We start from the raw sequence: 27,006 nt of genomic DNA on the forward strand, positions 1-27,006 counted from the left end.
CAATGTGAGATTTAAAGATTTGATATTTTGACCTTCCAGTCAAGGAAGGAATTTGACTTTACATACCTGTCTATAGAGGAGACCAGAGTGGTAGGCTGAGGCTGGGTAGGCTGCGGCTGTGCTGTTGGAACTGGCTCTGCAGGAGCAACCTGGGAGACTCCCTGAGTACTCTGCGAACAGAAAGGATAATGCATATCCTGGCAGTAATGTATGTTATTTATTATTGACCATCCCCACCAAACCCTTACCCCCAAGTTCTAGAAGCCCTCAATTTAAAGGTAATTCTTAATATTCAGCATCTAGAGACAGTGCTCTTAAAATTCCAAAGGCAGTGTCTATAGCTATTTATAGCTCTGATATAGACTGCATGGACACCAGTCAACATAGCTGCTATGGAGTGAGAAACTATAATTTGACCTGCAGCCAACATCTTACCAGAAGTGTGCAATAGGGCAGGTAGAGCAAAGTGCAAAGATGACTAAGATCTTTCTCCTAGTAGGGCAAAAATGACAGCTGGGAACATAGCAGGCTAAGAGACCCCTATGACTGCCAATGTAAGAATTAGTGAGAGGATAAAAATAATGGCCAAAGTGCCAGCTAAGGAAGTGAGGTGCTAATAGGGTTACTCTTCCTCAAGGCACAATCACTTCCCAAGAAAACTGCCAGTGGCCACAAGGCCCCCATATTGGCATTTCATTCTGCTGTAAGAAAAAGTCATGCAGAAATTAGTCTGAAATAGTCTCCAAATGAGTTCTTTATCAGGGGAACCTATGTTTCTCCTTTGTCATTTTAATTACATTAAATATATTTTCTATATAAACATGCAGTACTTCCATTTACCTCCAGAGCTGCTTGCTGGGAGGATGTAGTAGGGGCTTGTTGTGCTAAACTCATAGCTGGTTGGGACACTTGAATCTGTCCTCCTATACTGCCCACAGGAACCAAAATATTTGATTCCACATAAGGCTGCACCACTGTAGGAAAGTAACCCGGTGCAGCCAATGCTTCTGTTGACATGGGAGGGGACAAGACTGTAGAAGGGATGCAAACAGAAGCCACGCTGGAAGAGGGAGCAATATTTGAATCTCCTGGGTATTGTGGTGGCAGTCGAGGTGGGAAGCCCTATGACAGAAATCAGGAAGGTGAGTTAGTGCAGGTCGGCTCATCAAATTAGCAAAATAGCAAGACATGCAAAAGAAAAACCAAAAAAATCAAGCACAAAGCAAAGAAGAATAGTAACCTGCTCTCTTTCCAGTAATTTAAAGACTTAAAGATGATTCTTGAAATAAAATGATGGACTGGTTTCAATTTAGGGGACAGGACTCTACAACTATACTTTAAATTGTTTTTTTTTTTAAATTCATGGAGATTATTTAAATAGGAGGAACAGACATAATTCCTTCTATAAAAATATCTTTTTAGCCAATCTTAAATGGGAGAATGCAAAAACTCAAAGTATCATTCTAGGCATATCATGACATACTCATCTTCTAAATCCAAACCCTGAAGCTTTTTATTCATAGCATGTTGGCTACTCTGTTTACCTACAAAAAAAAAAGGAGCCTGACACTCTATTATTAGCCATATCTAATCATTCAATCACCTTCACTGTTTATTAAGACCATTTTTCTTTAAAGAGGTATCCAAGAAAAATGAAAGCAAATCATCACCCTATCTTTTCTCAGAATTTTATTTAGTTTTAGATTTTCCAGTTGGGATCAGCAATCTCTGTTATTGCTAGTTATTTTAATATTCAACTATTAGATTTTCAAGTCCTTGATGGTTTATTACAACCAAACTTTCTGGTGCCCTTTTTCATTAGTCGACACAATACCTGGTACAGAACATCTCCAGAGGGAAGTGGAACCTCAGCAGCTTGTCCAAGGTTAGCAGGTATTCCCATGGACTGAACTGCTGGCTGCAGGAGTTGCGGGTGAACCTGACTTGGCAGCTGAGTCACAGGCTGCAGGAGGGTTGGAAGCTGACTAGGAACCACAGTCGGTCCCCCTGGGATCACAGTTGCTGTAGCAGACGAAGCCAAGGTGAGCAGAGGCTGATTAATGCCAGCTGCCATTGTGATGGGAAGGGATGAGAAACCTGTCTGAGCTGCAGACACATGAGCAGTTGATATGGGAACTTGAGAGATGGGGTACTGAGGGAGTAAGGAAGTAGGGAGTGGCTGTCCCATAGGGAGGAAATGAGCACCAGAATGCACTGGAACAACTGAGGGTTGTGTTGCAACTGGGATCTGAGGTTCGCCTTGGATAGTTGGTGCTGCCTGGGAAACTGGAAGCTGGGAAGGTAAAGAAAAACAAAACACACAGACTTTAAAAAAAAAAAAAAAAAAAAAGCAAGGCCGCCAAAAGCAGGATTTAAATATTAGCCAAAAAGAAGGAAAATTTAAAAAACAACAGAAAAAACCCCAAACCAACCCTGGGTACACTAGTGTTAGTTATGCCATATAAGAATAGGGAAAGGAGAGCAGAAAAGAAGGCTGATAGATCGGCTATGGTGCCAAATCTTTTGTTGTAGAAAATTTTGCTAATGCTAATTGTTTAACAATAAAAGAGGACCTTCTACAGGCAAGGTTGTTGTTATTTACAGTTTTACTCAGATACAGTTCACATACTGTAACCCACTGGTATGTTTGCGGTCACTAAATCTATGACTGCTATTACAACAGTTACAAATTTCAAATGAGTATCTTCCCAGTGGAATCAGATTTTATCCATACTGCTTCCACAATTCTTAAATCTAACACAGGCCTATGAAAGTAGGTATAACTACCATGTTTCACTGACTTTAGGATGCAATCACCCCTCCCCCAACTCCTGGGCATTTTAACATTTATGAAACTCAGATATAACATACATTTAATGGTATGTCAGTATTCAGTGCTACATAAAACAACAGTGCATTTTACAACAGACAAATCTACATGAAAATACAGCATAGGTGCAAACCTAGAATATTAAATATGGTTGACACAATTCTAGAAAATGTCATTGGTTCAGTTACCAAAGCACTTCCATTTAACCCATCATACCTAATACCTATCAGACCAATTTTAGACTGATAAACCTGAAAGTTTTTGGACTATCACCACTATCAGCATGTACCCATTTATATCAACCAATGCATATGCACTGAAGGAACAACTTTCACTTGATTTTTGCAATGAAAATGACCAATTTCAGTATTTTACCATTAGAGAAGGTAGAGGCCTGTTCACATGAAAGGACAAGTTACATGGAAATAATGTTTACGTATCCTTTTAGAAACTAAGAGTTTACCTGTTTCCCAGCTGATACTTGAGGCAAGACCTGTGGAGCTTGAGGCTGGCTCCCTGGCTGTGCAGTAGTGGCCTCGTTGGAGGCTGATGTCTGGGGAAGTGAATACTGTACTGTCTGTTGAGGCGGGGCTGTCTGCTGTACCCCCTGCTGTGAGAATAAAATATAATTACTCAGTTTTATTTCAAGTTATTAAAACATGTTTCTAAGGAAGTATGCTTGCCTAAGGTCTTCAGTGGCTGTAAATGATGACAGTTTATTAGTAATCGAGACATACACAAACCCAAATTCATCAATTCCCCTTTACATTTATTGCTCTTATTCCTCTGGTGTTCTTTTTGGTACAACCAAGAACAATTAACCAGTATTTAAAAACTTGAGTCACCACTGGTTCTTTACCCAACATCCTCCCTGCCCCAACAGTGGGTCATTTACAAAGACATTTGGATACCATATCCAAATACATCTTCCCTCCTCCAAACCCCCTCCTGTTTTTTCCCTATTTCTTGGTATTAGCTCTCACTTTGGTCCTATATAAAATGAATCCAATCTCCTCCTTTAATCTTTTTTATCAACTGCATAATCAATATGCTTGAATAACAGTTCTGATTATAGCTACAAAATGGTGAGAAAAACTTTGAATTTGGAATTTTAGCTTTATCATTTACTAGCTAATGTAAAATTTTAGAGACCGCTCATTTTACTGCCAAAATAAGGTTTCCTTTTTTGAAAACAAAGACACTATCACTTAAAGTAGAGCAAAGGGAATAACATTTGGGTCTCAACCATGTGCAAACCACTCTAGTATAATATACGTCAACTTATAATGCATGCTGCATATTGTACCCAAATACTAAATTTTGTAATAAACTAATACTCCCTTTTGCCTAACAAAAAGCTGAACTTTATAGCTGATTTTTTAAGACTAATTTAAAGTTTTTAATTTTAGAACAAAACATCTTTTCATAATAAAATTTTAACCAATATTTAAGAATATAAAGTTAAATGAAAATATCCCTACCCCATTTCTCCAGAAGCAACCATTTTTAGTTTGGTATGGTGCCTCCACTTCATGGATTTTCATATGCATAAATGGTCATTTACTCACAAGTATATTTTTCATTGTTAAAAACAAAAACATACTCATTCTGTGAATACCGTTCTCAAACATGCTGTTTTCATTTCGTTTACCTATGGCATCAACAGCCTAATGATGAATGTTTTGGTTGTTTTGATTTTTTTTTTTGCTGCTTAGAAATGCTACAACCACCAGCCTTTCACATATGTCCTGGCCCATATAACTAATTGGTTACTGCCGGTATAAAGATAAGCTATTTGAGTGTGTATCTGTACATGTGCACATATACATGGAGATATAATTGACATATAACATAACTATTGGTATACATACATATATATGTATTGTAAAATCATCACAGTAAGTCTAGGTAACACCTATCATCATACATAGTTACAATTTTTTTCTTGCTGATGAGGACTTTTAAGATCTATTCTTAGTAACTTTCAAATATACAATAGTCTATATACAATATACAATACAAATATACAAAAGTATAAACTACAGTCATCATGTGTAGATACATTGCATCCCAGGACCTATTTTTATTTGTATATTTATTATGTATCTAGCCACCTCACTGAGCATCCTAGATTTTTTAGGGTGATAATCTGCAAATAATATTTTGCTCTTCTGATATTTATTCTATACTTCTTTCTTATTATACTAATTAAAACCACCAAAAGAATACTGATATATAATAGTGACAGCAGTCATGTTTGTTTTAATCTTATTAATTTCTGATAATGTATTCTAACTTAAAAAAAATCAGGAACAAATGCTGAATTACATGAAATTTATTTTCAGCAACTAAGGTGTATCATGTATCTAATTATAGAAGACACCTCTGAATATAATACAATTTCCCTATTTTCCCAGGAAAAAAAGAACTAAAAAACTAGAAAATCTTTTTGATCAACTTGAATATATTTAAACTTTAAGTAATTCACACTAAACTATCTAATAATCATTAATTTACATACTCAAATAAGATTGTATATTACATAAACATACTTAGAAATATTGCTTCCCCTTCTTCATTCGAACTCTTCACATGTAATATACAAGTGTCTTTATCTTCACTGGAGCTACACTACAAATGCTCTAGTTTTCTGTAGCATAACACTTTCCCTTTGTGTCTTGAGGTAAAATTTATAGAAGATAAGCAACTGTTTAAGTAATATGATAGTCAAGTTTTTTTGCATTTGTCTTATAGGTTTATTATTCATGCAATATTTGTATGGACTCCTAAAAGTGATTTTTAAACAAGCTGTTTACAATGACATAGAGAACCTGGAATACTGAAATGCTCCTAGGATCAAGAATCAAATCTATATTCAATTTCTTGGCTTTTATTTTAAAGGCAATTCTGTTGGATGTTATCTAAAAACATTTCCGACTATATATACTATTTAAGGTTCTTACAACCATATCTGTCCTCACCAAGTTCTACTTTATCCATTAGAATTTTTTTGGTTATTGTTCAAAATAAAGGACAATGAGAGAGCACTGTAATATCAAAGTATGATAAAGGTTTGAATACATGGTGGTTTCCTTCTCTATTAAGGGGAGTGGATATATCTGAGGAAAAATCCCCACCTTATACTTGGGCATATGATTACCTCTCTCTCACACCCCAATTAATGCAGAACCATGCTTACATCAAGATTTGAAATCAATCAACAATTTTCTTAATCTATACCTTCACTTATTTGTGTTCTAGCTAAAATGAACTATATATTAGCATTATATTAATCCTCAGTTCCTTGAACGTTTGGGAACAAACTCCCCAAATTAGAAGTTTAAAGCAAAGTTCCCAATATAATTGTTCTTAGGACAAAATTCATTCACAGTGCCTCTTAGCTTAAAATCTGGCACCTATCCCACATATTAGAAATGATTTAAAAAGAGTATAGTATTACTAGAGTCAAGCACAATTAAAGTAATGGCAAATGCTCATAAAAGGACAAGTCATAAATATAAGTAAATTATGTGTAGAATCATCTGTTTAAGAAGGCAGAATTTATACCAATAATAATGAAGTTCAATGTATGTCTAGCAGATTATTAAAAATTACGTTTAATAAAAATACATTGTAAAGTGTCAATGAACACAAGAAAGGTTATGCCTCTTGACTTTCCTTTTAAAAACTTCCCAAACCATTTATACCAGTAATCTAATTCATAAAACACATAAAATAGTGTTTTGGCTACTGCTAATTCATAAAACGTAGCAATATTGTTCTCACCTGCTGAGAATGTATGGGTTGGGAAGATGGAACCCCTGTTAAGCTACTTGAGGATGGCTGACTCTGGCTCTGCCCCTGTGCCTGAAGGAAAAAAGTGGATGCAACAAATTAGTTATGCCCTAAGTAAGTGTATAAAGACTTCAGGCTTTTGCAATAAATATTTAAGCTACTGAGAATTTGCTTGAGCAAAATGAAACCTGAGCTTGATGGAGCATGTATGGGAGAAACCACTGGGACATCTTTTGTAAGAAAGGTTAGAGAAGGGTTTTTATCATAGATATTCTCATCCCATGCAAAAACCACTGATGGTTGAAACCTAACCTACCACTGCTGCTCAGGCTTTAATTTTAGCTGGCCAAAATATTTATAATAAATCTCTTATTGAAAATATAATAATCCAGACAATATTAAGACTACAAATGTGAAAAAAAATATGTACCTGAACAATTAAAGCAAAAAGAGTATTCAACAATACCTTGGCTCCTTTTGCTACTTCTTGTAGTGCCATGTGACTTTTATCAAAAATGTAAAAAATCTGTTATCATCAACTACCAAGAACCCAGAGCAATGGCTGTCAACCAGCGGTGGTTCTGCCTGTCACAACTGGGGGAGGTGGCGACTACTAGAGGCCAAAGATGCTACTAAACGTACTCTGCACAGAAAAGCCCCCCCCCACAGAGAACTGACTAACCTAGAACATCAATAGTGTTGGATCTGAGAGACCCATATCTAGTAGAAGTTTAAGCTAAAATAAACGAGAAAGTGAGAAATGAATGGAGAACTTTATACAGATAACTTAAAGAATGAAAAGGCCCACCATGGCTGTTCCACTTCAGTTTAGGGGGGTTTCTTTGAAGCTGACTTGGACATGACATCACATCCCACTGCATCTAACCACTGTAAATATTTATTCTTCTGCAATATGTCTGCAAATTAACTACCTGATATTTGGAATTTTGCATTGGAAAGTTTGAAGAAGAATGGCTGGTAGTGCATTAAGAATCACTAGTACAGTAATGTGAGTATACTGCATGCTCAGGCAGTATAATTTCCAAGGTTCTGGATCTTTTTGTTTTTTTAGTACCAATCTAAGTAACTGATACTTCATGAATACTTTCAGGGCTGTTCATGACCCTGACTGGGGAAGAACATAGGACAAAAGTATGAAGAAGCACATACAGAACTTTTATAGGAGAGTGGAATATTTAAAAGATCCAAATGATGTCTTGGATGTATTGCTGCAAAGTCTCCTATATAGATTTTATAAGACTTACACATTTGACAAATATATCAAAGGAATATACGAAATAGTTAATACTAACTCTACTTATTGAAATCTACTATGTCCATTACTTTGTATCTGCAAGAGAGTGCATATGCTCATACACATACAAAACAAAATTTAAATATTAGGGAAAAAAATCAAGGCCCTGAGATAGCTAACATTCCTTAGCTTGCAACATACATCACAAATTCTCAAAATGAATGATCGGAAAAAACCCCACTCCCACACTAGATTGTAACTTAATTGCTAAAAATTAGAATCAGTCAATTTTTATGGATTAACATTTTATTTGGACATGTAATACACAGCGACTTGTTTAATCAATGCCATTTTAAAGGCATCTCCATTTGTTCAAATTCCTAAGATGTTTTCTTTCTGTCTTTTAAGATCTTTCCACACTAATGAAAATCTGTGCACTTTCATTACTCTTGCTACAAAAAGTATTATCTATTTTCCATTCTTTTCACTTTACAGGAAAAAAATCATTATCCTTTTTTTTTAAACTAGCTATGGTTGTTTCTAGGGAGAAAGAAAAAATTCACGTTGGTATTTGTAAATAATGCTGTGTCAACTTTACATTTTAGACATTTGCATTTGCACTAGTAGTTGAAAATATTCTACATATGGATAGAATTGACTTCGCAAGTGACTAAAATCCTAGGTTTTTTGTTGTGTTTTCCAAGGGTTTGCACATATTATAAGTAGGCAGCTTCTCTCATATTTTGTTGTAAATACAAGTAGCTTATAATCCCCCCCAAATGAAGAAGCTCTTAATAAAATTAAACAATATTCCTCATAATGGAAAGGAGGGATAGAAGATTAAATGTAATGGAACACAGGGTAGTTTAAAAGAATCGTGGAAGTTTTCCTATAACCTGTGGATGGAGTGCAGATCCTCCTGAAGAAAATGAGGCAGATAAAGCCTGCTGAGATGTGGTTCCTTGGGGAAAACAGAAGAAAAGTGGGGGTTCTTGTAACACTGTCTGAGGCAGACGGATAAAGGGTAATGAGACGTCAGAGCCAAAAGGTGCAGCTGCTCCCCCTGTAGGGGGAGGTGACTGAAAATCACTGGGGTCTGAAGAAGTAATTTGTGAGGAATCACTGGAATATTCTGGACTTCCTATTGGCCAGTTCTGTCCGATAGGCTCTACCACAGAAATGGACAATTCTGGGGCATGGTAATTCTGCTGTTCTTCAGTCACAGGCTGCAGGCGGCCATGCAATCCAACTGATTGAAGAGGTGGTTCTTCCTGTTTCAAGTCCACTGTAACCTGTCGATTTCGGTAAACACGCTGAGGTAAAATTCCTCCTTCTCCTGAAGAGGAGCTTGGAGTATGAACATGAAACTCAAACACACAATTGCTTCTGTTCTCACTGTTATGAGTTAACACAGCGGGTGCAGAATGAGGAACAAAGACAGGGTGAAATTTCAAACGTGTAGCATCTGTACTGATTGGTGCAGACATACTAGAGAGGGGAGATCCTGGACTCAGTCCAGAATCTAATGTTAAATTCTGAAGGTGTCCTACCAAGAAAGCCTGTCCAGATGGAAATTCAAAGACAGAACTTGAGGTAGGTCCCCCTTGTACTGGCTTCTGTTCAGGTATCTGTTTCACAGGACTTGACGGGACTGTTGAGTGGTACGGAATACCCTCGTACTGTTCTGCAACCTGGGCCTGGTAATGTACCCCAGCTAGATAAACTGCTTCCTGAGGAATAAAATAGTGAGCTTCTTCTGCAAGTATTCGTCCAGGTCTATAGTCACTGTGAACTTGAGCTGGTTCAAACATAGGATGGACCTGTATCTCACATGGCTCTCCAGTTACTCTACTGGCTGTAGTGCCCAGCATAACTACAGCCTCTGGTGTCCAGTTAGTTGGGCTGCCACCAGGTGGAAGAAGATTTTGGCCAACAGTCCTCAGCACGGGTTGGAAGTGGCGAGTTTGGGCTTCCAAGAAGGAGGTGCTCTTACGCCGCTGGGAAATGGCCACCTTCGGTGGACAGGTAGGAGGTGGTGAAAAAGAAACTGGACGTTCATGAATAGTTGGGAAAAATATCTGTGATTCTGGGTATGTTGGGGTCCCCCCACACGGATGCGCCATGGACTGAGGCTGTATCAACATGAATAAGACAAGTAATTCATACATTCATATGTGAAATTACATTAGACATGCACAACTGGGTAGCTCTGTGTAACCCTATGAAATGGTTACACCAAATTTATAATTAAAGAAATAACAATGTTTTTGAAAATTATGTGCATTGTAAAAATCCATTAAATACATCCAGGGTCAATAAAATTATTCTGTGGGACTCTTTGCATTAGGTAACAGCTGCTTTTCCACAACTTTCCTCTCTCAAAGGAAATGGAAGAATTTAGCTTTTATGTGATTATTCTGTTTTTTACTCACAATTATCATGCTTACTCTTAAGACTTATTGTAAATTATATTAGTAGAAAAATAAAGGAAGAATAAGATTAAGGGAAGACAATTAGCCTAGTGATTTTTATGATACAAGAAATGTACTTCAATTTAAGCTACTAAATAAAGTCCTCTTATACTCTTATTATCCTGTGCTGTGTTAGAGGCTTCAGTGTTATTATCTTACAACTAATATTAGTATGTCTTCTAACTAGAAATCAGATGAGGTTTTTGGTGAACAATAAAATATATGCAATTTGACCAGTGATAGCAGCGTCTTTCCCGTCTACCCAAACTAGATGCAATTAATTTTACTATATGAAGCATGTTACAGATGCTAAATCACTGAATGTCCCCTTTTCTGATCCTAGTTAAGAGTTGAATAATTTGGTGTTTGAATTAAGTGAAAAGGATAATATAAATAACAGTGAACTTGATTTAAGAGCATTTTTTGTTCACAGAAGCAGCTCTAGATTTAAGACTAAAATCAAGAGTTCTATGTTGCCAAGTGCAAACACTGCACACTGTAATAGTTCACTTTCATGGTTTCTTGTCTTGGAAAAGTAGATCAGTTTCATTCTTTCAATAGGAAAGACCCCTATCAAGTTAGCAAAATGGCTCAACTGTTATTTGTACACAATAGCCAAAAGAGGGCTTCTATTTCAAATGAGAATGATGCATTTTGCATTTTACTGTTGTTTATTCACAGAGTATCCCAAGCCATAAAACACTATACAGTTAACCATTCTCCTAGGTGAACATCTTAAGAATTTGGGGTTGCCAATATAGTTAATGAATATATTAACTATATTTACTGTCTGGAAAAGCAGCAGCAAGGTCCCACAGTGTTTAAAACAAACTTTAAAAGACCTTTTATTAACACAAGGGGTCACAGAAAATCACAGGTACTATATGTGTACCTAATGTATTATTAGAGTCAAGGTTCCACTTCATTTAATCTAACAAAAAAGTCTCCATGAGGAAACATTATGTGGCTTTTTAGGTTGCTGACACATTGTTTTAAACAGTTAATAAAACCAACTTTGACTCTTTAATAACTCTTCATGGACTGTGGGGGAAAAATGGACTCACCCAGCTTCATTAGTGTCTCTTTAGAACAACTGATTAGAACCACAAAGAGCAAGTATGTAAGTATGAGGAGAAAATGTGCTGATTATGTTTGATAGGAAATTTGCTTTTGATTAAGTCAACAATGAATTTAAAATGAAATACTACACAGATTCTTTATTACGATATGAAAATGCAAGGGTTTTGTATGTCAGTGGGGAATAGGAGAATATAAAAGCTACATTTTACTGCACACACACTGGCATGTGCCAAAGGTGTTTATAAGCATTCTCTCTCTTTACCTCCTTGCTTTTTTCTCCCCCTTAGAGACTTCTAACAAAAAAATTTCCTCCAGAAGAACTGGTATCCTAAAAGAGTAACATATCACTAAGTTGGGTCCTATTTTTTAATGTTTATTTAAATTGTTGATGCCTGGATGTATTCAGTGGTAATAAATTTTCATTTGTCAGGAAGTTTATGGTTACATACAGTACTGACAAAGAGGGAAGGCAGGCTGGAGCGTCGGCGCTTGCGCTGAGAGGCAGAGTGCATAGGCAGGACACTCTCCAATGCTTTAGAAAGCTTTTCGGCAAAAGTTTCCTCAGGGGCAGTCCGAAGGAGGGAAGGAGAAAGAGGTGCAGACAGCACTGGTGGTGGGGTGGAAGGAGCACTGGGAGAGATGCGGGACAGAGAGGGAACAGCAGAAAGATGGGGAACACAAACCGACATGCTACGGCCACGACGAAGCTAAACAGAAAACAAACACACACATGAAAAACACAGTACTTTGAAAACAAAATAACCAAATGTACAGTGGTAACAGGGCATAGTAGACATAAAGAAATGTTCCATCCTCCCCCAATTCCACAAAGCCAATTTTTTTTAGGAGAAATTAATTCCACACAGCACACCTGGCGGATCACAACTATCCTCTCTACTCTGTTGGTCAAGTACAGGTTTGTTTCTTTTATGAATAATCACAAGATAATGATTAATTATCTTCCTAAATATTCTGCAAAAACATTAACCGTTATGAGTCAATGAATAAGAGTGAATATGACTGACTGAGATAGCAGGACAGGGAAAACAATGAATACTGACTTGCAGTTTCTACAAACTTATGAAGACTAAACAAGAATGGATTCTGTTAGTGTACATTTTAAGATGAAGAATATTTTAAGACTAGATGACTTTGCAGGAGCTTTGGAAACCTCAGAAAAGGCTTCTCTATTCTGTTTTAGAAGGCATCAGATAAAAAGCTTTTTGGCTCACAGTGTTTTATTACACTTGTCTATCTTTGTAAAGGTAAAAAGTCATTTTCTACTACGAAAAGCATTAACTTTCTAGAAAAATTAACTTTCTAGAAGTAATTCACTAGGAAACATCCTGCATTTTTACTAAAATAGCTAACAGAAAAATATCCTAATTGTGAATCTCTAAAAAATAACTTTAAAAATTTTCCAGGCATATTGGAGATTCAACTCAGGTTCACAAAATTGAAGCTCCTTAACAAATATGGCTACAAAGCAGTACGTCTAATACTGTAAGGCTGTTCTGAGAAAGTCTGTTATTTCCTTTTAGAGATTGTGAATTGTGTTATTTTATTTTATTTTCCAAAACTGGCTGCTTAGAATACTCTGGCCAAAATTTGTAGCCCACAAAGAGCAAGTATGGAAGTATCATCATATGATTACTTAAGTTTCATTCTTGGTTCTATTTTTCTCTACCCTATTTATCCTTTATTCTAATTTTTTTATTCCACTTATAATCGATATATTTATATAAGCCACAATAAATTATTTTTGGAATAAGAAAGGAACAGAATCATAAAATAATTTTAAAAGCCCTCAACATTTAATAAGTTCATGATACCTCTACTGAGTATTGTCATTAAAAAGCAAGACTGTCATTAACAGCCTGCTGTTAGGCCATCAGTATATAGCTATGTTTGTGGCTCAAATATTTAAAATCATCATAAGTGATCATTCCATTTCCTTTTCTAAAATAGAGACCCAATGTTTATAAACTTGTGATGAGGGAAGCCAAGAGTTTAAAAATAGTTTTGAAAAAAATCTAGTTATGACGACCCAGAAAAAAAAATCACTTAGAACAAGAGTAGAAACTGACAAGAAATGATGACAAATATTTGTCAGAACACAAAAATATGTCCTCATGTCTTTATAAAGTTCTTTTACCCTACCTATTATTTTAAAGGTCAGAAAAGCAGACTGTTAAAATAGTACATTAGTAGTTTTGTGTTTCTGTGGCCATTCACTGTGAGACCTAGCTAAAGCCAGACTGATGAATAGACTCTGAAATAAACAAATGTCTTTTATTCCAAGCTGTAGGATAAAAGGCCAGGGCAAGCAGAAGTATTTTCTTAACAGAGAGATTTTCGTTTAATACAGAGCAAGAGTTTCACAAAATCCAAATTAAAAGCTTTCTCTGAAAGAGAGAAAGTCTATCTGCCAAAAGATCTCACTACAAGTGCTATACAGTGACCAATGACTCTCCAATTCTCTCCTGAGGCACATGATGTATTTTATTTACCTCTGAAGACTTTAAGGAGGGTGAACAAGAGAAAAGGGGTATTATCTCATGATCTACCTTACAGTCTCTACACAAGAAGCAAGAGTGGCTAATGTAAAACACAGGTATAATGTGTACATAAGTGTATTTTATATATTTATACATAAACACATAAGATATTTCAAGAAATAATCTCCACAAATTGATTCTGAAAATAAATCAGTAATAAAACAGATACCAAATAAAGGGAAAAAGCAAATGAACATATACTGGGGAAGGAACTTGTGTTCAACATAGACTTTAAGGCAGGAACACACATAGCAACTGATGATTAACTAATAAACACAAGCGCTAAATCAAATGGTCATACAAATAAAGGATTCCTTCACTCTAGAGTACTCACATGCAGCATTCTATAATGGTTTGAAGGTCTTACCTGTGTTTTATACAATAAGAAATCTTACAGAAAATACTTAGTAATTCTTTTAATAAGTACGTTTTTGAAAAAACTCTCAATGCCCCACCCCCAAGCCATTTCTATGTCCAACTTACGCTGTTTTTAACAGTTTCAACTCTAAAGTGCTAAAGAGAGCATTATCTTTAATCAATGCAGGTTAGTCTAAGGATTGTACAGTTTCTTCACATAGGAAATCCAGATAATTTCCACATATTAATGTATACATCCCACTTGCCTAAACTACTCCAATCTCTGTAATAGACCTATTTCCTTTAGAAATACACCATTTAGATTTCCTACTTCAGCCTTCTGTTGTTACTTGGGTAGTATAAAGAATTTGAATTGAATGCATTATCTATTGGCTCTCACAGACTTCCACTCCCTTATGCAGTTACTTACCATACTTGAGGGTGGATATGCCCCATGGGGCTGAGATTGTGCTTGCCCTGGGAGTGTGCCAGTAGAATGTGCCTGTTCATGTTGGGAACCATATGAAACTGTCTGTTGGCTGCTCACTCTAGATTCTGTGAAGACAGAAGATCCTTGACCACTGTCAACTGTCCCGTCAGCTGCAGGAGAAATGAATTGCAAAAAAAACCCACAAACAACAGAGATGAATCACAAAAAGGAATTTTATAGTTTCCCATCATAAACTCATGACTTTGGGGTTAATCAGTTTTTTCTTTACATAGACCTGAACTAAATAAATTTTTAAAAAATGAAATCTGGTTATTTTACTAAGTAGGTTTCTATATTAAATGAAGGATCCATATGTCTTTCTAAAAAGTCTTTTTAAAAATATTCCCTGGCTGTCAAAGAACCTCATTACTTGAAGAGTAAGGGAAAATATTCATCAGTCTTAAGTTTGATACAGCTTCCAAAGTCTTTTTGGAGACCAGTGGGTTTATATTAAGCAGGTAGTTCGATTAGTTAACTAGCAGTCTCATTAGTTTCTAGTCTTTATGTTAAAAGAGCTGAATGAGATTAATGGATTTAGTTATAAGTAGTGAAGAAGCTTTGTTAAAAGAGCTGAATGAGATTAATGGATTTAGTTATAAGTAGTGAAAATAAACATTCGTTTTTCATTAATTATATTTTAAGTAACTGTGAAAAATAGAAATCTACAAATTGGAATTTCCAAGATGTAAGAATCTGTAAACTTATTTTATATCTGAATCACATTCCCTCACTGTCCTGTCCTTTTATTCTATTAGCCATGGACATAGGAATAGAAAGTATGGGTAGATGGCAACCATTTCAAATTTGTTAGTCCAAAAGGCCAATACCAAGAGGCCAGTACACAATAATGAACAAGAAGAAAAAAGCCAATTATGAGTATCCTTAGCACACTGTGCATGTCCAAAAATACTTACATAACACAGACATACTAGGTTGCTGGTACTGTAATTGTTGATGTTGATCTGCCTCAGGTTCTTCAGGTTCTACTTGTGTAGAAACTGAAGCTGAAGTGGTGGAGGCAGTGGGCATGCCGGTGCTAGCAGCAGGGAGCTGCTTGATTCCTGCCTGGGAAGCACTTGATTGTTGTTCTACCTGCTGTTTGAGACTCTTCTCTTCCTGCTTTCTTTTTTCTTGCTCTTCCCGCACCAACTGACGCTGCTCTCGTTTTCTCTTAATTAGTGACACTCTGTCTTTGATGGCTTTTGCCATGGTCTTGTGATCACCTTCACAGACATACCCAGACTCTACCTACAGGATGAAAGGGTGCATTAGGAAACAGTAGGGTATCAAAAGAAAACAAACCAAATATAAAACAAAAAAGGCACTTTCAGGAGAAAAAGGAAGAGAGGAAGGGGAAGAAAGAACTCTTTTAAGAACTGGTCATAACCAAACTGTGAAATTACTGGTCTGAGTTATGTATCTCTCCACCACTTTTGTATGTATTACAAGGTGGATGTCATCACTTCTGTAGGAACCCATAGGGCGGATGTACCTTCACTCTTTACAACAAAACCGTGGAGAACCTAAAACTAAAGTTTTTTAAACCAAGTAAGTCTCATTCTATACACTCCATTTCCTGCTCACACATAACACTAATATTAACCTGTGTTGCTTTTACTTCTTTTTGCAGGGAAAACTACTGTAGTAAATATATATTAAGGTTAAAAAAAAACAAAAAACAAAACTCAAAGACAGTATAAAAACTAACAATTAAAAATAATTATCTCTGTCATACCTGACCTTTCTGAGAGGCAACTACTATTGAGTGATTCCTACAAGTTCTAGTAAAGATATTCTATAAGTATCTTCACATAATAAAAAGCTATTTTAGATACTACAGCAAGCCTAAAATTGAAGTGTTTCTTTTTTGAAAAGTGACTTTTTAGATATACTTTAAAAAATGACTCATCAAAGGCTGCCTACTAGTAACTGATTTTGAAAACTCCCTTAAAAGTAAAAATAATTTGTGACCTATTTATAGGCCTTATCCAGATGACTGATCAAAGGCTAATTTATCAATATTTAGAAAACATAACTTGTTATCCAACTAAACAGGCTTATACATATTAGGAGTCATTCAACCTTTGACTTTCAAAATTACTTCAGAATGCACTCTAGATTGATCTCTATCTACCTACCTACCTACTTACCAACCTAATCTTACTTACCTATTAATCCATCCATACCTACCTACCTACTTACTTTCCTATCTAACCATCTACCCGAATCTATCCATCCATTCATCCATCCATCCATCCATCCATCCATCCATCCATCCATCCATCCCTATACCTATCTATGTCTGTATATGCTTTCCTCAAATAAAAATAACTTTGGGGGCCATTAATCAATGCAATTTAGTAACAGTGGGATATGCCATACATACTGTTTCATAAATTGCTTTTTTGTTCAACAATATTAATGTATACAAGTCTACACCAATTTTTATTATTTTTAAATTTTTATTTATTTATTTTATTAAGGTATTATTGATATTACACTATTATGAAGGTTTCACATGAAAAAACAATGTGATTACTACATTCACCCGTTATCATGTCCCCCCCCATATCCCACTGCAGTCACTGTCCATCAGTGTAGTAAGATGCCACAGAGTCATTATTTGCCTTCTCTGTGCTACACTGTCATCCCCCTTACATCAATTTTTAAATGGCTATTAGTATACTAATTTACCATTTCTTGAGCAACATCCTCTGGCACATCTCTCTCCAAGTCAAAGGAAAACTCAATAGCTTCATTGTCTTTGTATTTTCCCTTTAATTTCTTAATATCCTCAATACGCAGCCATAATTTAATGGCTATCTTTTCTCCGTCATCTTCTTCTGCTAATTCTACCCGTACCCCTGTTTCCTCCTGGAAGAAGGCATGGTTCAAAAGATCTTTGATAGAATATCTTCCGAAGAGAGGGAAAAGAAATAAAAACAAGACAAAACACCATCAGATTGAAAACATAACTCTCAAGTGTGGCTGATTTTTATTATGCTTGGAATAATGAAAAAAGGACTATGAAAAGAAAGACAGGAAATTTTATAACCCATTTTTACATTGCTCCATCTGCATAGTGATTACAGGGTTTTACTCTTAAGTTATAGAACTTCAGAACAATCTCATAACAGCTAAGTGACTTTAAAAAGTCTAATCTCAGTTAATAGTGTACTAATAATAGCAAACAATACATAGATATCCTAGCTTCAAAAGACCACATCATCATTTACATAGCATTTATAGTTAGTAAAATACTCCTTATATGTATTATCTCATCTGATCCTTGATCAACATCCAATGAGGTATCATTTCCTACTAGGAAATGGAGGCTCAGACAGGTTGCAAATCTTGCTCATGGTTACAAAAGTTGTAAATGTTGGAATCAAAATGTGAAAATATCTTTTGATTACCTTCTACTACAGCAACCTTTACTTAAGTAAACCCTCCAAAAATTCTCTCAATTCCTTGTTCAGCGGTTTGTGTACTAGGCAAGCAGAAACTTAATTGTGAACAATCTTAAGATAAATGGTCTCAAAATACCAGTAACCTAATAAACTGTTCCATCCAAAAGAGAGAGAAAGTAATTTGTTCTAAGACTGGAAACAAACATTCCTTTGTTTATAGTAAAAAAGTCTTAGCCAGATTAAGGACTCTTCTTCCACAGTATATAAAAATAGAAACTCAAACTAAATTTCTACTAAAAAGCCTTAAAGATCATGATGTTAAGTTCTTCCAAATAACAGTTATGAAAAGAGTATAAGACTAGAGAAGTAACGATATGGAATTCTTTAACTTGGTTGATACACCTGATCACTCACATTCTTCAGATTGATTATGCTCAATTTACAACTTATATTTGTACTGGTTGGTCTACTTTTTCTTTTTTGGAGGGGGAGGGAGGACCGTGAAGGTAGATTATATTTCAAAAACAGACATTGGACCTCTGCCATGCCTAATGGGTGATGAATCAGCTATATGGCTGATCAGACACTTGCCACTCCTCTGAGAAAAGTCTTCTGTTGGTACAAATGACTAAACTGGACCTCCTCCTAAGCTTTGGGCAAAGTCGTATCTTTTTACTCAAAGGAATTTTGGTGTTTTTCTCTTCTTCTATTCTGGCATAATGACAGCAAATCAAGACCTGTATAGTTCAGTTGATTTTAAAGAGCCAATATTTTATTTCACCTTTTAGAATTCAACAGATAAAGAACTAAGGAACAGATTGGTACCTTGGACAGAGAGTAAACCCTACTGGGTTTTATAAATCATGCTGATGCTGTAAGTAGTTCTCATTGAATACAGTAGCAACATTGAAGGGGGTTCTGGTTTTCTTAAACTCTACCAACCACATTTTTCACAACATTCTAGTATACAAAATCTGAATACTACTTCAATGGGCAGAACTCTATTTTTAAAAATATTACATGACATAAACGGAGAGACTAATTATAAGTAAAATATTAAATACATTTTAGCTTGAGTGTTGTACTGAGAGCGTATTACGGTTCAGGTTTTTGTTTAAGCAATACCTAAGGGGCAACATACCTTTCATCCTTGTTTTGCCGTATGCATCCTTCAATAATTTCCTTTACTTCAGGAATTGCTACTTTGTCAAAACTGGCTGGTTTCACCCCCTGAAAACCAGAAAAATAGCAATAGAAACGTATTAATGAAGGCAGACCCTTTGAACTTTGATTTTTAATTACCTCTTAAGGTTCTATTAGATAGCCTTCTTACTATCCTGGCTTTTTCCTGATGTGCCTGCAGGAGCTGGTCCATTGCAGGACCAGAGTTGGGTAGTGGCAATTTAGCTCTCAAAAGAAAACAACAAGGAACAGTTAGATACTGTGGCCACTTACCTCCATGGCCTCTGTATGTGGTTAGGAAAAATTTTAAGCTGTTGTCAACATAATCCTCTGTGTTTAAGGTAAAGGAAGTTAAAGACTAAAAAGAAGGCCAAATATTCTAATTGGTTCGAAGATCTGTTGTTCAGCCTTGTTCCCTAACACATCAATCAACACAGCATTTAACTAATTTGAACAGTGAGTCCATGCATGGGCATGAATTCACAAGCTCAGTTGGGCAGGTACTCTCTTATTATACTATTCTTTAACAAACTCAACAAATATAGGAGTTAAGGATATGGATTGGTTTGGCATGGTAACTGAAGAGCAACCTGTCTTGTTCATTTGAAATATAAAATAAAAAGTGATACACCAGACTCATATGAAAGATAAGCTTTCCAATTAATTTCATAAGAAAACTCAAAACCAGATTTACATGTAATACTAAACAGCATCACGGTGATTTGGAATCTTCATGAAGTGTAAATTCTTCGCAAATAAAAATTTCAGCATTGTGTGGAAAATATACATAAGATACAAGAGTAACAAAATATCCCTGAGAGGTGGTGTGGAAAAACACACCTCATTATCTATTCCCACCTCATTTAAGTAAACACATGGATTGAGTTGGAGTAGCTACACTGATATATTATATTGTCCAAGTGGCACTGTAAGTCTATAAATACATAAAACACAAGGAATAGAAATTCAGGGAAAGGGACTAGGAAAGTTAGAATTTATAAAAATTCTAAATCACCTATAGTCTCAGTGACAAGATATATTAAAACAATTAGTGATAATAATTGAATATATCAGAGAAATGCATATAACCTCTCACAGGTTGAAAAATACATCAGAGATGGTTAGCTCTAAAAATTATTTTATGTAGCTTTGCCTTTATTTTTTATATTAAGGTACATACAGTGCAATGCACAAACCTTAGTGTACAGCTTGATGAATTCTGACATGTGTGTACACTCATACAGTCTTTCAATACTAGAGTTGGGGTGGGACTATTCTCATCAACTTTCTCACTGAATTATTCAAAAGTCCTGATTTGGAGGATTCTACCCCTAGGGCTAACTTTCCCCAGCAAGGAACTGTTTGGTAGGGCTTGCCCTAAATTTAATCAATATATTTAAAAGGTTTATTTCTGAGTAATGACTACAAAGATCACTTTTGTATTCCTCAGTCTTCTTTTATTGTAAATCCAGCTGTTTTCCCAACTTATCTTTGTCTTCACATAATTCTAAGGAAAATAAGAAAATGCTGCTGCTGAAGCAAAAGGCTGATATAATTGAGCAAGCGGATATGGTATTTCAAACAAATATTTAAGAAAACAGGAACTGTTTTAAGAGAGAAAAAAAGATGTACTAAAAGTTTTCTGGTAGAAACACTGGAGATATTTTTTTATATTTGTGTTTAACTTTCTACAATAAACACATAAAACAGTATAAAAGCAAACTTTTATGATGTTTCTTATAAAAATAATGGGAAGAACAACCTAAAATACTGTGTATTAAGTTTGCAGAACATTTATTATTGGCAGAAAATTATCTGAAAGACTGTTCTTTGGTAAAATTGAACATTAATATATAGTTGGCCTTTGCATGTAAAAGACATTCCAAATGTTAAGGAATGTGGCAAGAGAATACAGCTGCTCTTAAGAAAACTGTTCCTTCTTCCATAGACACATTTTAGGGGAATGTAATTTGGCCTTAAATTTGGCAGTAAAACTCTACATATTAATTTAATAAAGCACACATATATGATTATATTAAAAGACTCTTCTGTTTCAATTTAGCAAAGGCCTATTGGAAGAAAGAAAGGATTGAACACAAGGCTTGAGTTCAGTGTGAATTAGACAAGTTGTAGAAGCAGCTCTGAACTTCAGGTTCCTGTCCAGTAAATGGGGATACAACCTGGGCAACTTACATATATTTATGGCAGCTACAATCAAAAGTGATACTAGGGTGAAACTCTTTGAATTATTAAGTTTGTTGACCTAAAGCCACCTTTGAGTTCAAAGGAAATCACCAAAGATAATAAAGCTTAGTTAGGGTTAAAAGAAAGTGAAGAATTCTCTTGAGAAACAAGATACAAAGAGAACCTACTTTCACCCTTGGTTATCCTTACAATTAATCTTCCTGTTAGGACTACCCATACAAACATATACATATATATTCATGACTTTACAGAGAGGGTTTCCTATTTATAAACAGAAATACCAGTTAAACAAATGAGATACAAGGTCATTATACCAGAACTATCAGCTGTAAAATCATGTAACACCTTGAACCCACTAGGTTAAGCTACTTTCTGAATCTACAGTCAAGATTCAGGTATAGAAAATTCCATACCAATGCTTTACAACATCTTCAGACACCACTCTGGCTTTAAAAATGTGTTGCAGGTAACAAGGTAGCCAATAAAACTGGGAGACACCTTACCAGTTCAGCAACTGATATTATATTAAATAAAAGATTTAGGCTGCTTGTAGTTACCCACTTAGACAATGAAAAAGGTAAGAAGAAATTTCACAGTTGGCTTACCATCAGGAAGCCAGGATTATTCAATATCTATCATAGGTATTCTGAATCATTTGAGAATAATAAAGAACACAGAGGGACTGTATATTAAAAATGACCTCCTCAAAATGTAAAAATGAGTATGAAAACTCACTGACCCAGAAAGTGACCAAAAGAAAAGCCATATAGGACATATAATAGAGAGCTGCTTAAAATAAACAAGTACAGGTTTTGATATACTCATTATATTCATAGGCTTCCTGTTCTTAAGAGATGCGAGAACTCAATGTATTTTTTATAACTGGTAATTTTTTAATTAAAAAAAAGTTGTTCTACATTCTAAAACATGATTTTAAACACCAAACAGAACAAAGTAATGATGAGAAGATGTTTTAATGATAAAAGATTTCATCTTTTTTTTAGCTCACATACTTCAGCAAAGATGATTAACTTACAGCTTAAAAAATCCTCCAAGTATCACCCTTTTTGTTTACTCCCTGATTTAGCCCCATGCAGTCCTATTCTATTTAGTCATGTTTTGACTAGGAAAAGCTGTTTTGTTACTTCTTCTGAATGAGGTTCAAAAACACAAAACAGAAAAGAATATTAAGGTAGATAAACTGTGTTAACACTTTACACATAAGAAAAACGAGGTTAAAGACACACACCCTCTTACTCATTCAGCAGAGCTATCAACTGGCTCTAGAAATACTTTTGCTTACTTTTGTAAATTATAGGGTGTCTCTTCAGGCAGTAGTGACATACTATGTTTTTTTTACATGGGACAGTAGCATGTTTCACTGCATTAAACAAAAGTACTTCTTGAACATTCAATCATACATTTAAGATACTTTCAGGGCTATATAAAATTATGTATTCTTAAACAAATAAACAAAGGCCACTTTTGTGCAACCTTAAATGCAGTAAAAAAAATTAAAAAGACTCCCCAAAGACATATCAAAAATTGATTTAAGATAACTGTTTATAAAATATGTTGCTTTGTTTGAACTATGAAAAACCACAAACACATACACATACTTTATAGTCCCTGAGTTTTTCTCTGAATGCTGTATAGTTATGGCTTGCCAATTAATCTGCCAGAAAAATAAGTGAGTCATAATATAGTAATTTCTGGCTCATTCCTCTAGCTCTTAAAAACTGTCAGCACTTGCTTTTTAAAAGCTTTAATTTCAGATGTGTGACATTTAACTATCCTTTCAAAGAAGTAAAACTTTTCCTTACTGCTCAGAATTAAGAAAAACCTCCTTTGTGTTCATACAAAATGTAGTGTAAGTTAACTGAATTACAAAACTTGAAATATTTTTAAAAGCATTCTGAAGTAAACAATTTAAATATATTAACTGAGATTTTCTATACATATCACCAAATGGCTACAATATACCTTTTGTATTTATTGGAAATTCTTACCCACCTCATTTACACAATCCTTTTGAGGGCAGCAGCAGCAATGAGAATTTACGATGACAAACACTGAGCAAAAATCCTTCTTTGTAAAATCCATCAGAAAAGGCAAAATAGGCTTGTTACAGTTAGAGGAAAGTGAGGGGGGGGATGGATAAACTGCAAATTAACAGAGTAAATTAACCCACAGCATAAGAAAGGCAAACATCAAAGTCAGACTGAAGCACAGTTTGTTTAATGCTGGCCATGCTTCTCCAACTTTCAGACCTGGGTTTGCTCTGCTCAACCAACAATCTGCTTCTTCTAGACTGGCTCTTTAAACAAAACTACATGCTGAATGGTGGGGAAACTGTCTGCTACTCTTCCTCCTGCTTCTCCTCCAACAGCAACAGATCCCTAGACAAACAAAATGAGATTTTTTACATGCTCAGAGCTCCACCCATTATGTTCACAAGTTCTGCCTCCTTGACATCAAAACCTACACTGGAAATCTATTTATCTAAACACTCCCTTTCTCCTAATAGTGTTAAAATCATGCTTTTAAAAGAAAATGGTGACTGAGTTCAATGACTGAAATACATACTCAGAATATGTAGTCAAAAGAACACTGGACAAGTAAATCACAGCACTGAGGCTGGGTTCTCAGTTCCACCTCTCATACAACAAATCTGCGTGATCTGGGCAATATCCCTAAAACTCACTTGAAAAGTGCAGATAATAGTTCCTGTTTACCTAATTTAAAAAGTGGTGATATTAAGGTAAACTGTCTTACTACTCTTTCATGGTTCATAAAAAACAAACAAAAAACCCCACACCACAAAGCTGTGTGTGGTACATAGTTAGTACACACAAGTGGTAGGAATTTGTCTCCCTCCCCATTTATTAAAAGTCTTAATGTGTGTATCTACCAGAAGACATTTCCATTTGCTAGGAAGACCTCATCCACCCAAAGATCCGCTACTTTGATTTGAGTGATTAAGGAAAGGTTTCTCTTCATGGCATTAACAAAGCTGGTAGAAAAAGTACTGTTCACTTCATTATTATAATAGGTAACAGAACAGAGTCCTATCCCTTATAATTAGTAAGCCTGAATCCCCATGAAGACAGAGCATTCTAAGGCTTCAATTACTCAACAACATGAGCATAAGCTTAGAAGCTGTTTGGTAGGAATACTATTGTCAAGTCTAGAAATGATTATTAATTTTAACAAGCTATCTCAAAGTAGTTGCCACGTATCTATGGCTCAACAATATTCACCACTACTAAGTAGGTAGTCTAGGATATCAGGTATTGGTCAGAAATACAGCAGTGTAGCCCAGCATTACCTTTTATTTAGGTATTTGAGCAAGGCTATTCAGGACTACGTGTGGCTAAATGAAAACAACAGCTAGAAAATAGGTGCCTTGTTCCCTGCTTCACAGGTTTACCATATATAAAAATGTGGGTGGGTTTTTAAACTCTACAGGGCAACAAACAAAGCCAAAATGAGGTAGCACTTCTTTGGGCAAAAGTATAATGTAGGTACAAATAAACAGATATATAAAGACCAGTCTTTTCTATATATCAAAATAAAAGTTCAATATATGCAATAAAAATACCATTCATACACAGAAAACAGTTTACATGTCTAAACTTCAATTCCTCTTTCTCTTCAAGTCAGTGCTTTTTCTCTGGACTTCCCCATTTCTTTCAATGATATCATCATCAGTTTTATGATCCAGAATAGGGACCTGTTATTCTTGTATGCTTCTCTCACAATATTTAAGTACTATTATTCTCTCTGAACTCCTTAGACAAAGATAAATGTTTAAACAGTTGGTAAACAGTTCTACTGCTCTACTAGTACTCCTACTGCCCCTCCAATAGGTAAAGATCTGTGGCTAAGCAAATTACTGGCTTACTTCTCCAAATCAGTGCTTCTCTTGCGTAACAACTGTGACCACCAAAATCCAGATTATCAACACCTCACCTCTTGAAGCTTAGACAAATTTAAGATGGGCCTCACTGCTGCCATTCTCTCCATCTCCAATTTTTATTTTACACAGTGCCCAGCTCAACCATTTGGCTTTATTTAATCATCTGACATTTAAACATTTCCAATCATCTGACATCATTTAACTCACATCACACTAATAAAAAATGGCTAATAGTTCTCTGTATCTACAAGACAAGCAGAGGACCACAGATCTAGAAAGAATCTGAGAGCCCCTCCTTGTTCAAATGAGACAACTGTGGGCCAAAGAGATTAACAGCACATCAAAATCAGAATTACAACAGGCACCTATGGAGTGTCTAGTCTAGCAGGTACTCAGATACATACTACAGACAATGCATTCTCTTCAACACCTAGAATAAAACAAACTCAGTCTATGTTCCAGTGAGTAAAGGCCTAGTCAATGGTAAAGCAAATTTTAGAATCCAGATTCCACAATGTCTAGTTCAGTGTCACTTCTAGTCCATGTTAGAGTACTTTTAATTTCCTTAACCTGGTGTGCAAAGTCCTCACAATCCAACTTTTATCTACTTCTCTATTCCTATGTCCTCCAAAACAAGCCCAGTTCAACTGGTTACTTGTTCACCAAATACTTAACGCACACTTCCAATGACAAGAATACTCTTTCCACTCTCCCCCTTTTTAGCCAACAGAGTTTATTTCAAGGTGTACCTTAAATCATAGTAAGTAGCAACTATCTATATGAATCTTTTGGCATGTAAGTTATTTACAAAATAGCTGGAAACTCAATACTGTTATAATGTATTTAATGTATTTAAACATAGAAACCACCTTTTTATATCACACCTGTGTTTATTCTATAGTTTAATGTTGTGTGAATTATAGATCAATATTCAATAAATAAAACCAGCTTTTCTGAGAATTCTGAAATAAGGATTAGATGATTGTTCTTTGGCACCTAAAACATTGGGAATGATACCCAGAACTGTTTGGTTTAAGATTAATGGGCTGATTAAGATGAAGAACCTTTAATCTTAATGAAATCGCAGTAGGGTAATGGAAAGATTCTGAAAATCATGCAAAATGTTCCCAAGGTAACAGACTTGATACACAAAGGTTTTTTTTTTTGCATGTACAATCCAAATTTTTGGGTGAAAACAGGAATAAAATTTATAAATTTTATTTTAACTAATTCTTCTGGATTTGGGTCTCTGGGATAGCCAAAAAAATTCCAGGTAACTATTAAAGAAAGAAAAATACAAAGTTTTCTTCAACTTTTCAAACCCTGTCTAATCAGGAATCAGTTTCATTTGTTTCTGTAAAAAAGTAGGGTGAACTGCAATCTGGTATATAAAAAGTAAAAGGAATTTTACCCTAACTACTTTAATTCTGTTTTTCCCAGACAGAATGTTCAAA

General features: G+C 35.3%; 1 protein-coding gene across 5 annotated transcripts in view; it reads right to left on the reverse strand.

Moving 5' to 3' along the window:
• WNK1 (WNK lysine deficient protein kinase 1) overlaps positions 1-27,006 on the reverse strand; it is a 176,084-nt gene that overhangs the window by 25,233 nt on the left and 123,845 nt on the right. For 2 of the 5 annotated variants that reach the window (XM_057491351.1, XM_036907604.2), the window contains exons 5-13: positions 19,388-19,476; positions 17,531-17,750; positions 15,751-16,084; positions 14,777-14,946; positions 6,617-6,697; positions 3,294-3,440; positions 1,835-2,293; positions 841-1,122; positions 67-170 (exon numbers count right to left, since the gene is read on the reverse strand). In XM_057491351.1, the coding sequence (XP_057347334.1) occupies positions 67-170; positions 841-1,122; positions 1,835-2,293; positions 3,294-3,440; positions 6,617-6,697; positions 14,777-14,946; positions 15,751-16,084; positions 17,531-17,750; positions 19,388-19,476 (1,886 nt within the window). Of the gene's footprint in view, positions 1-66; positions 171-840; positions 1,123-1,834; positions 2,294-3,293; positions 3,441-6,616; positions 6,698-8,776; positions 10,013-14,776; positions 14,947-15,750; positions 16,085-17,530; positions 17,751-19,387; positions 19,477-23,646; positions 26,301-27,006 lie in introns of those variants that run through there. The other 3 variants (XM_036907531.2, XM_057491352.1, XM_036907617.2) reach the window with 3 other exon arrangements.

Source organism: Manis pentadactyla, chromosome 14 (genome assembly GCF_030020395.1).
Source record: "Manis pentadactyla isolate mManPen7 chromosome 14, mManPen7.hap1, whole genome shotgun sequence".
Taxonomy (NCBI): Eukaryota; Metazoa; Chordata; class Mammalia; order Pholidota; family Manidae; genus Manis; species Manis pentadactyla.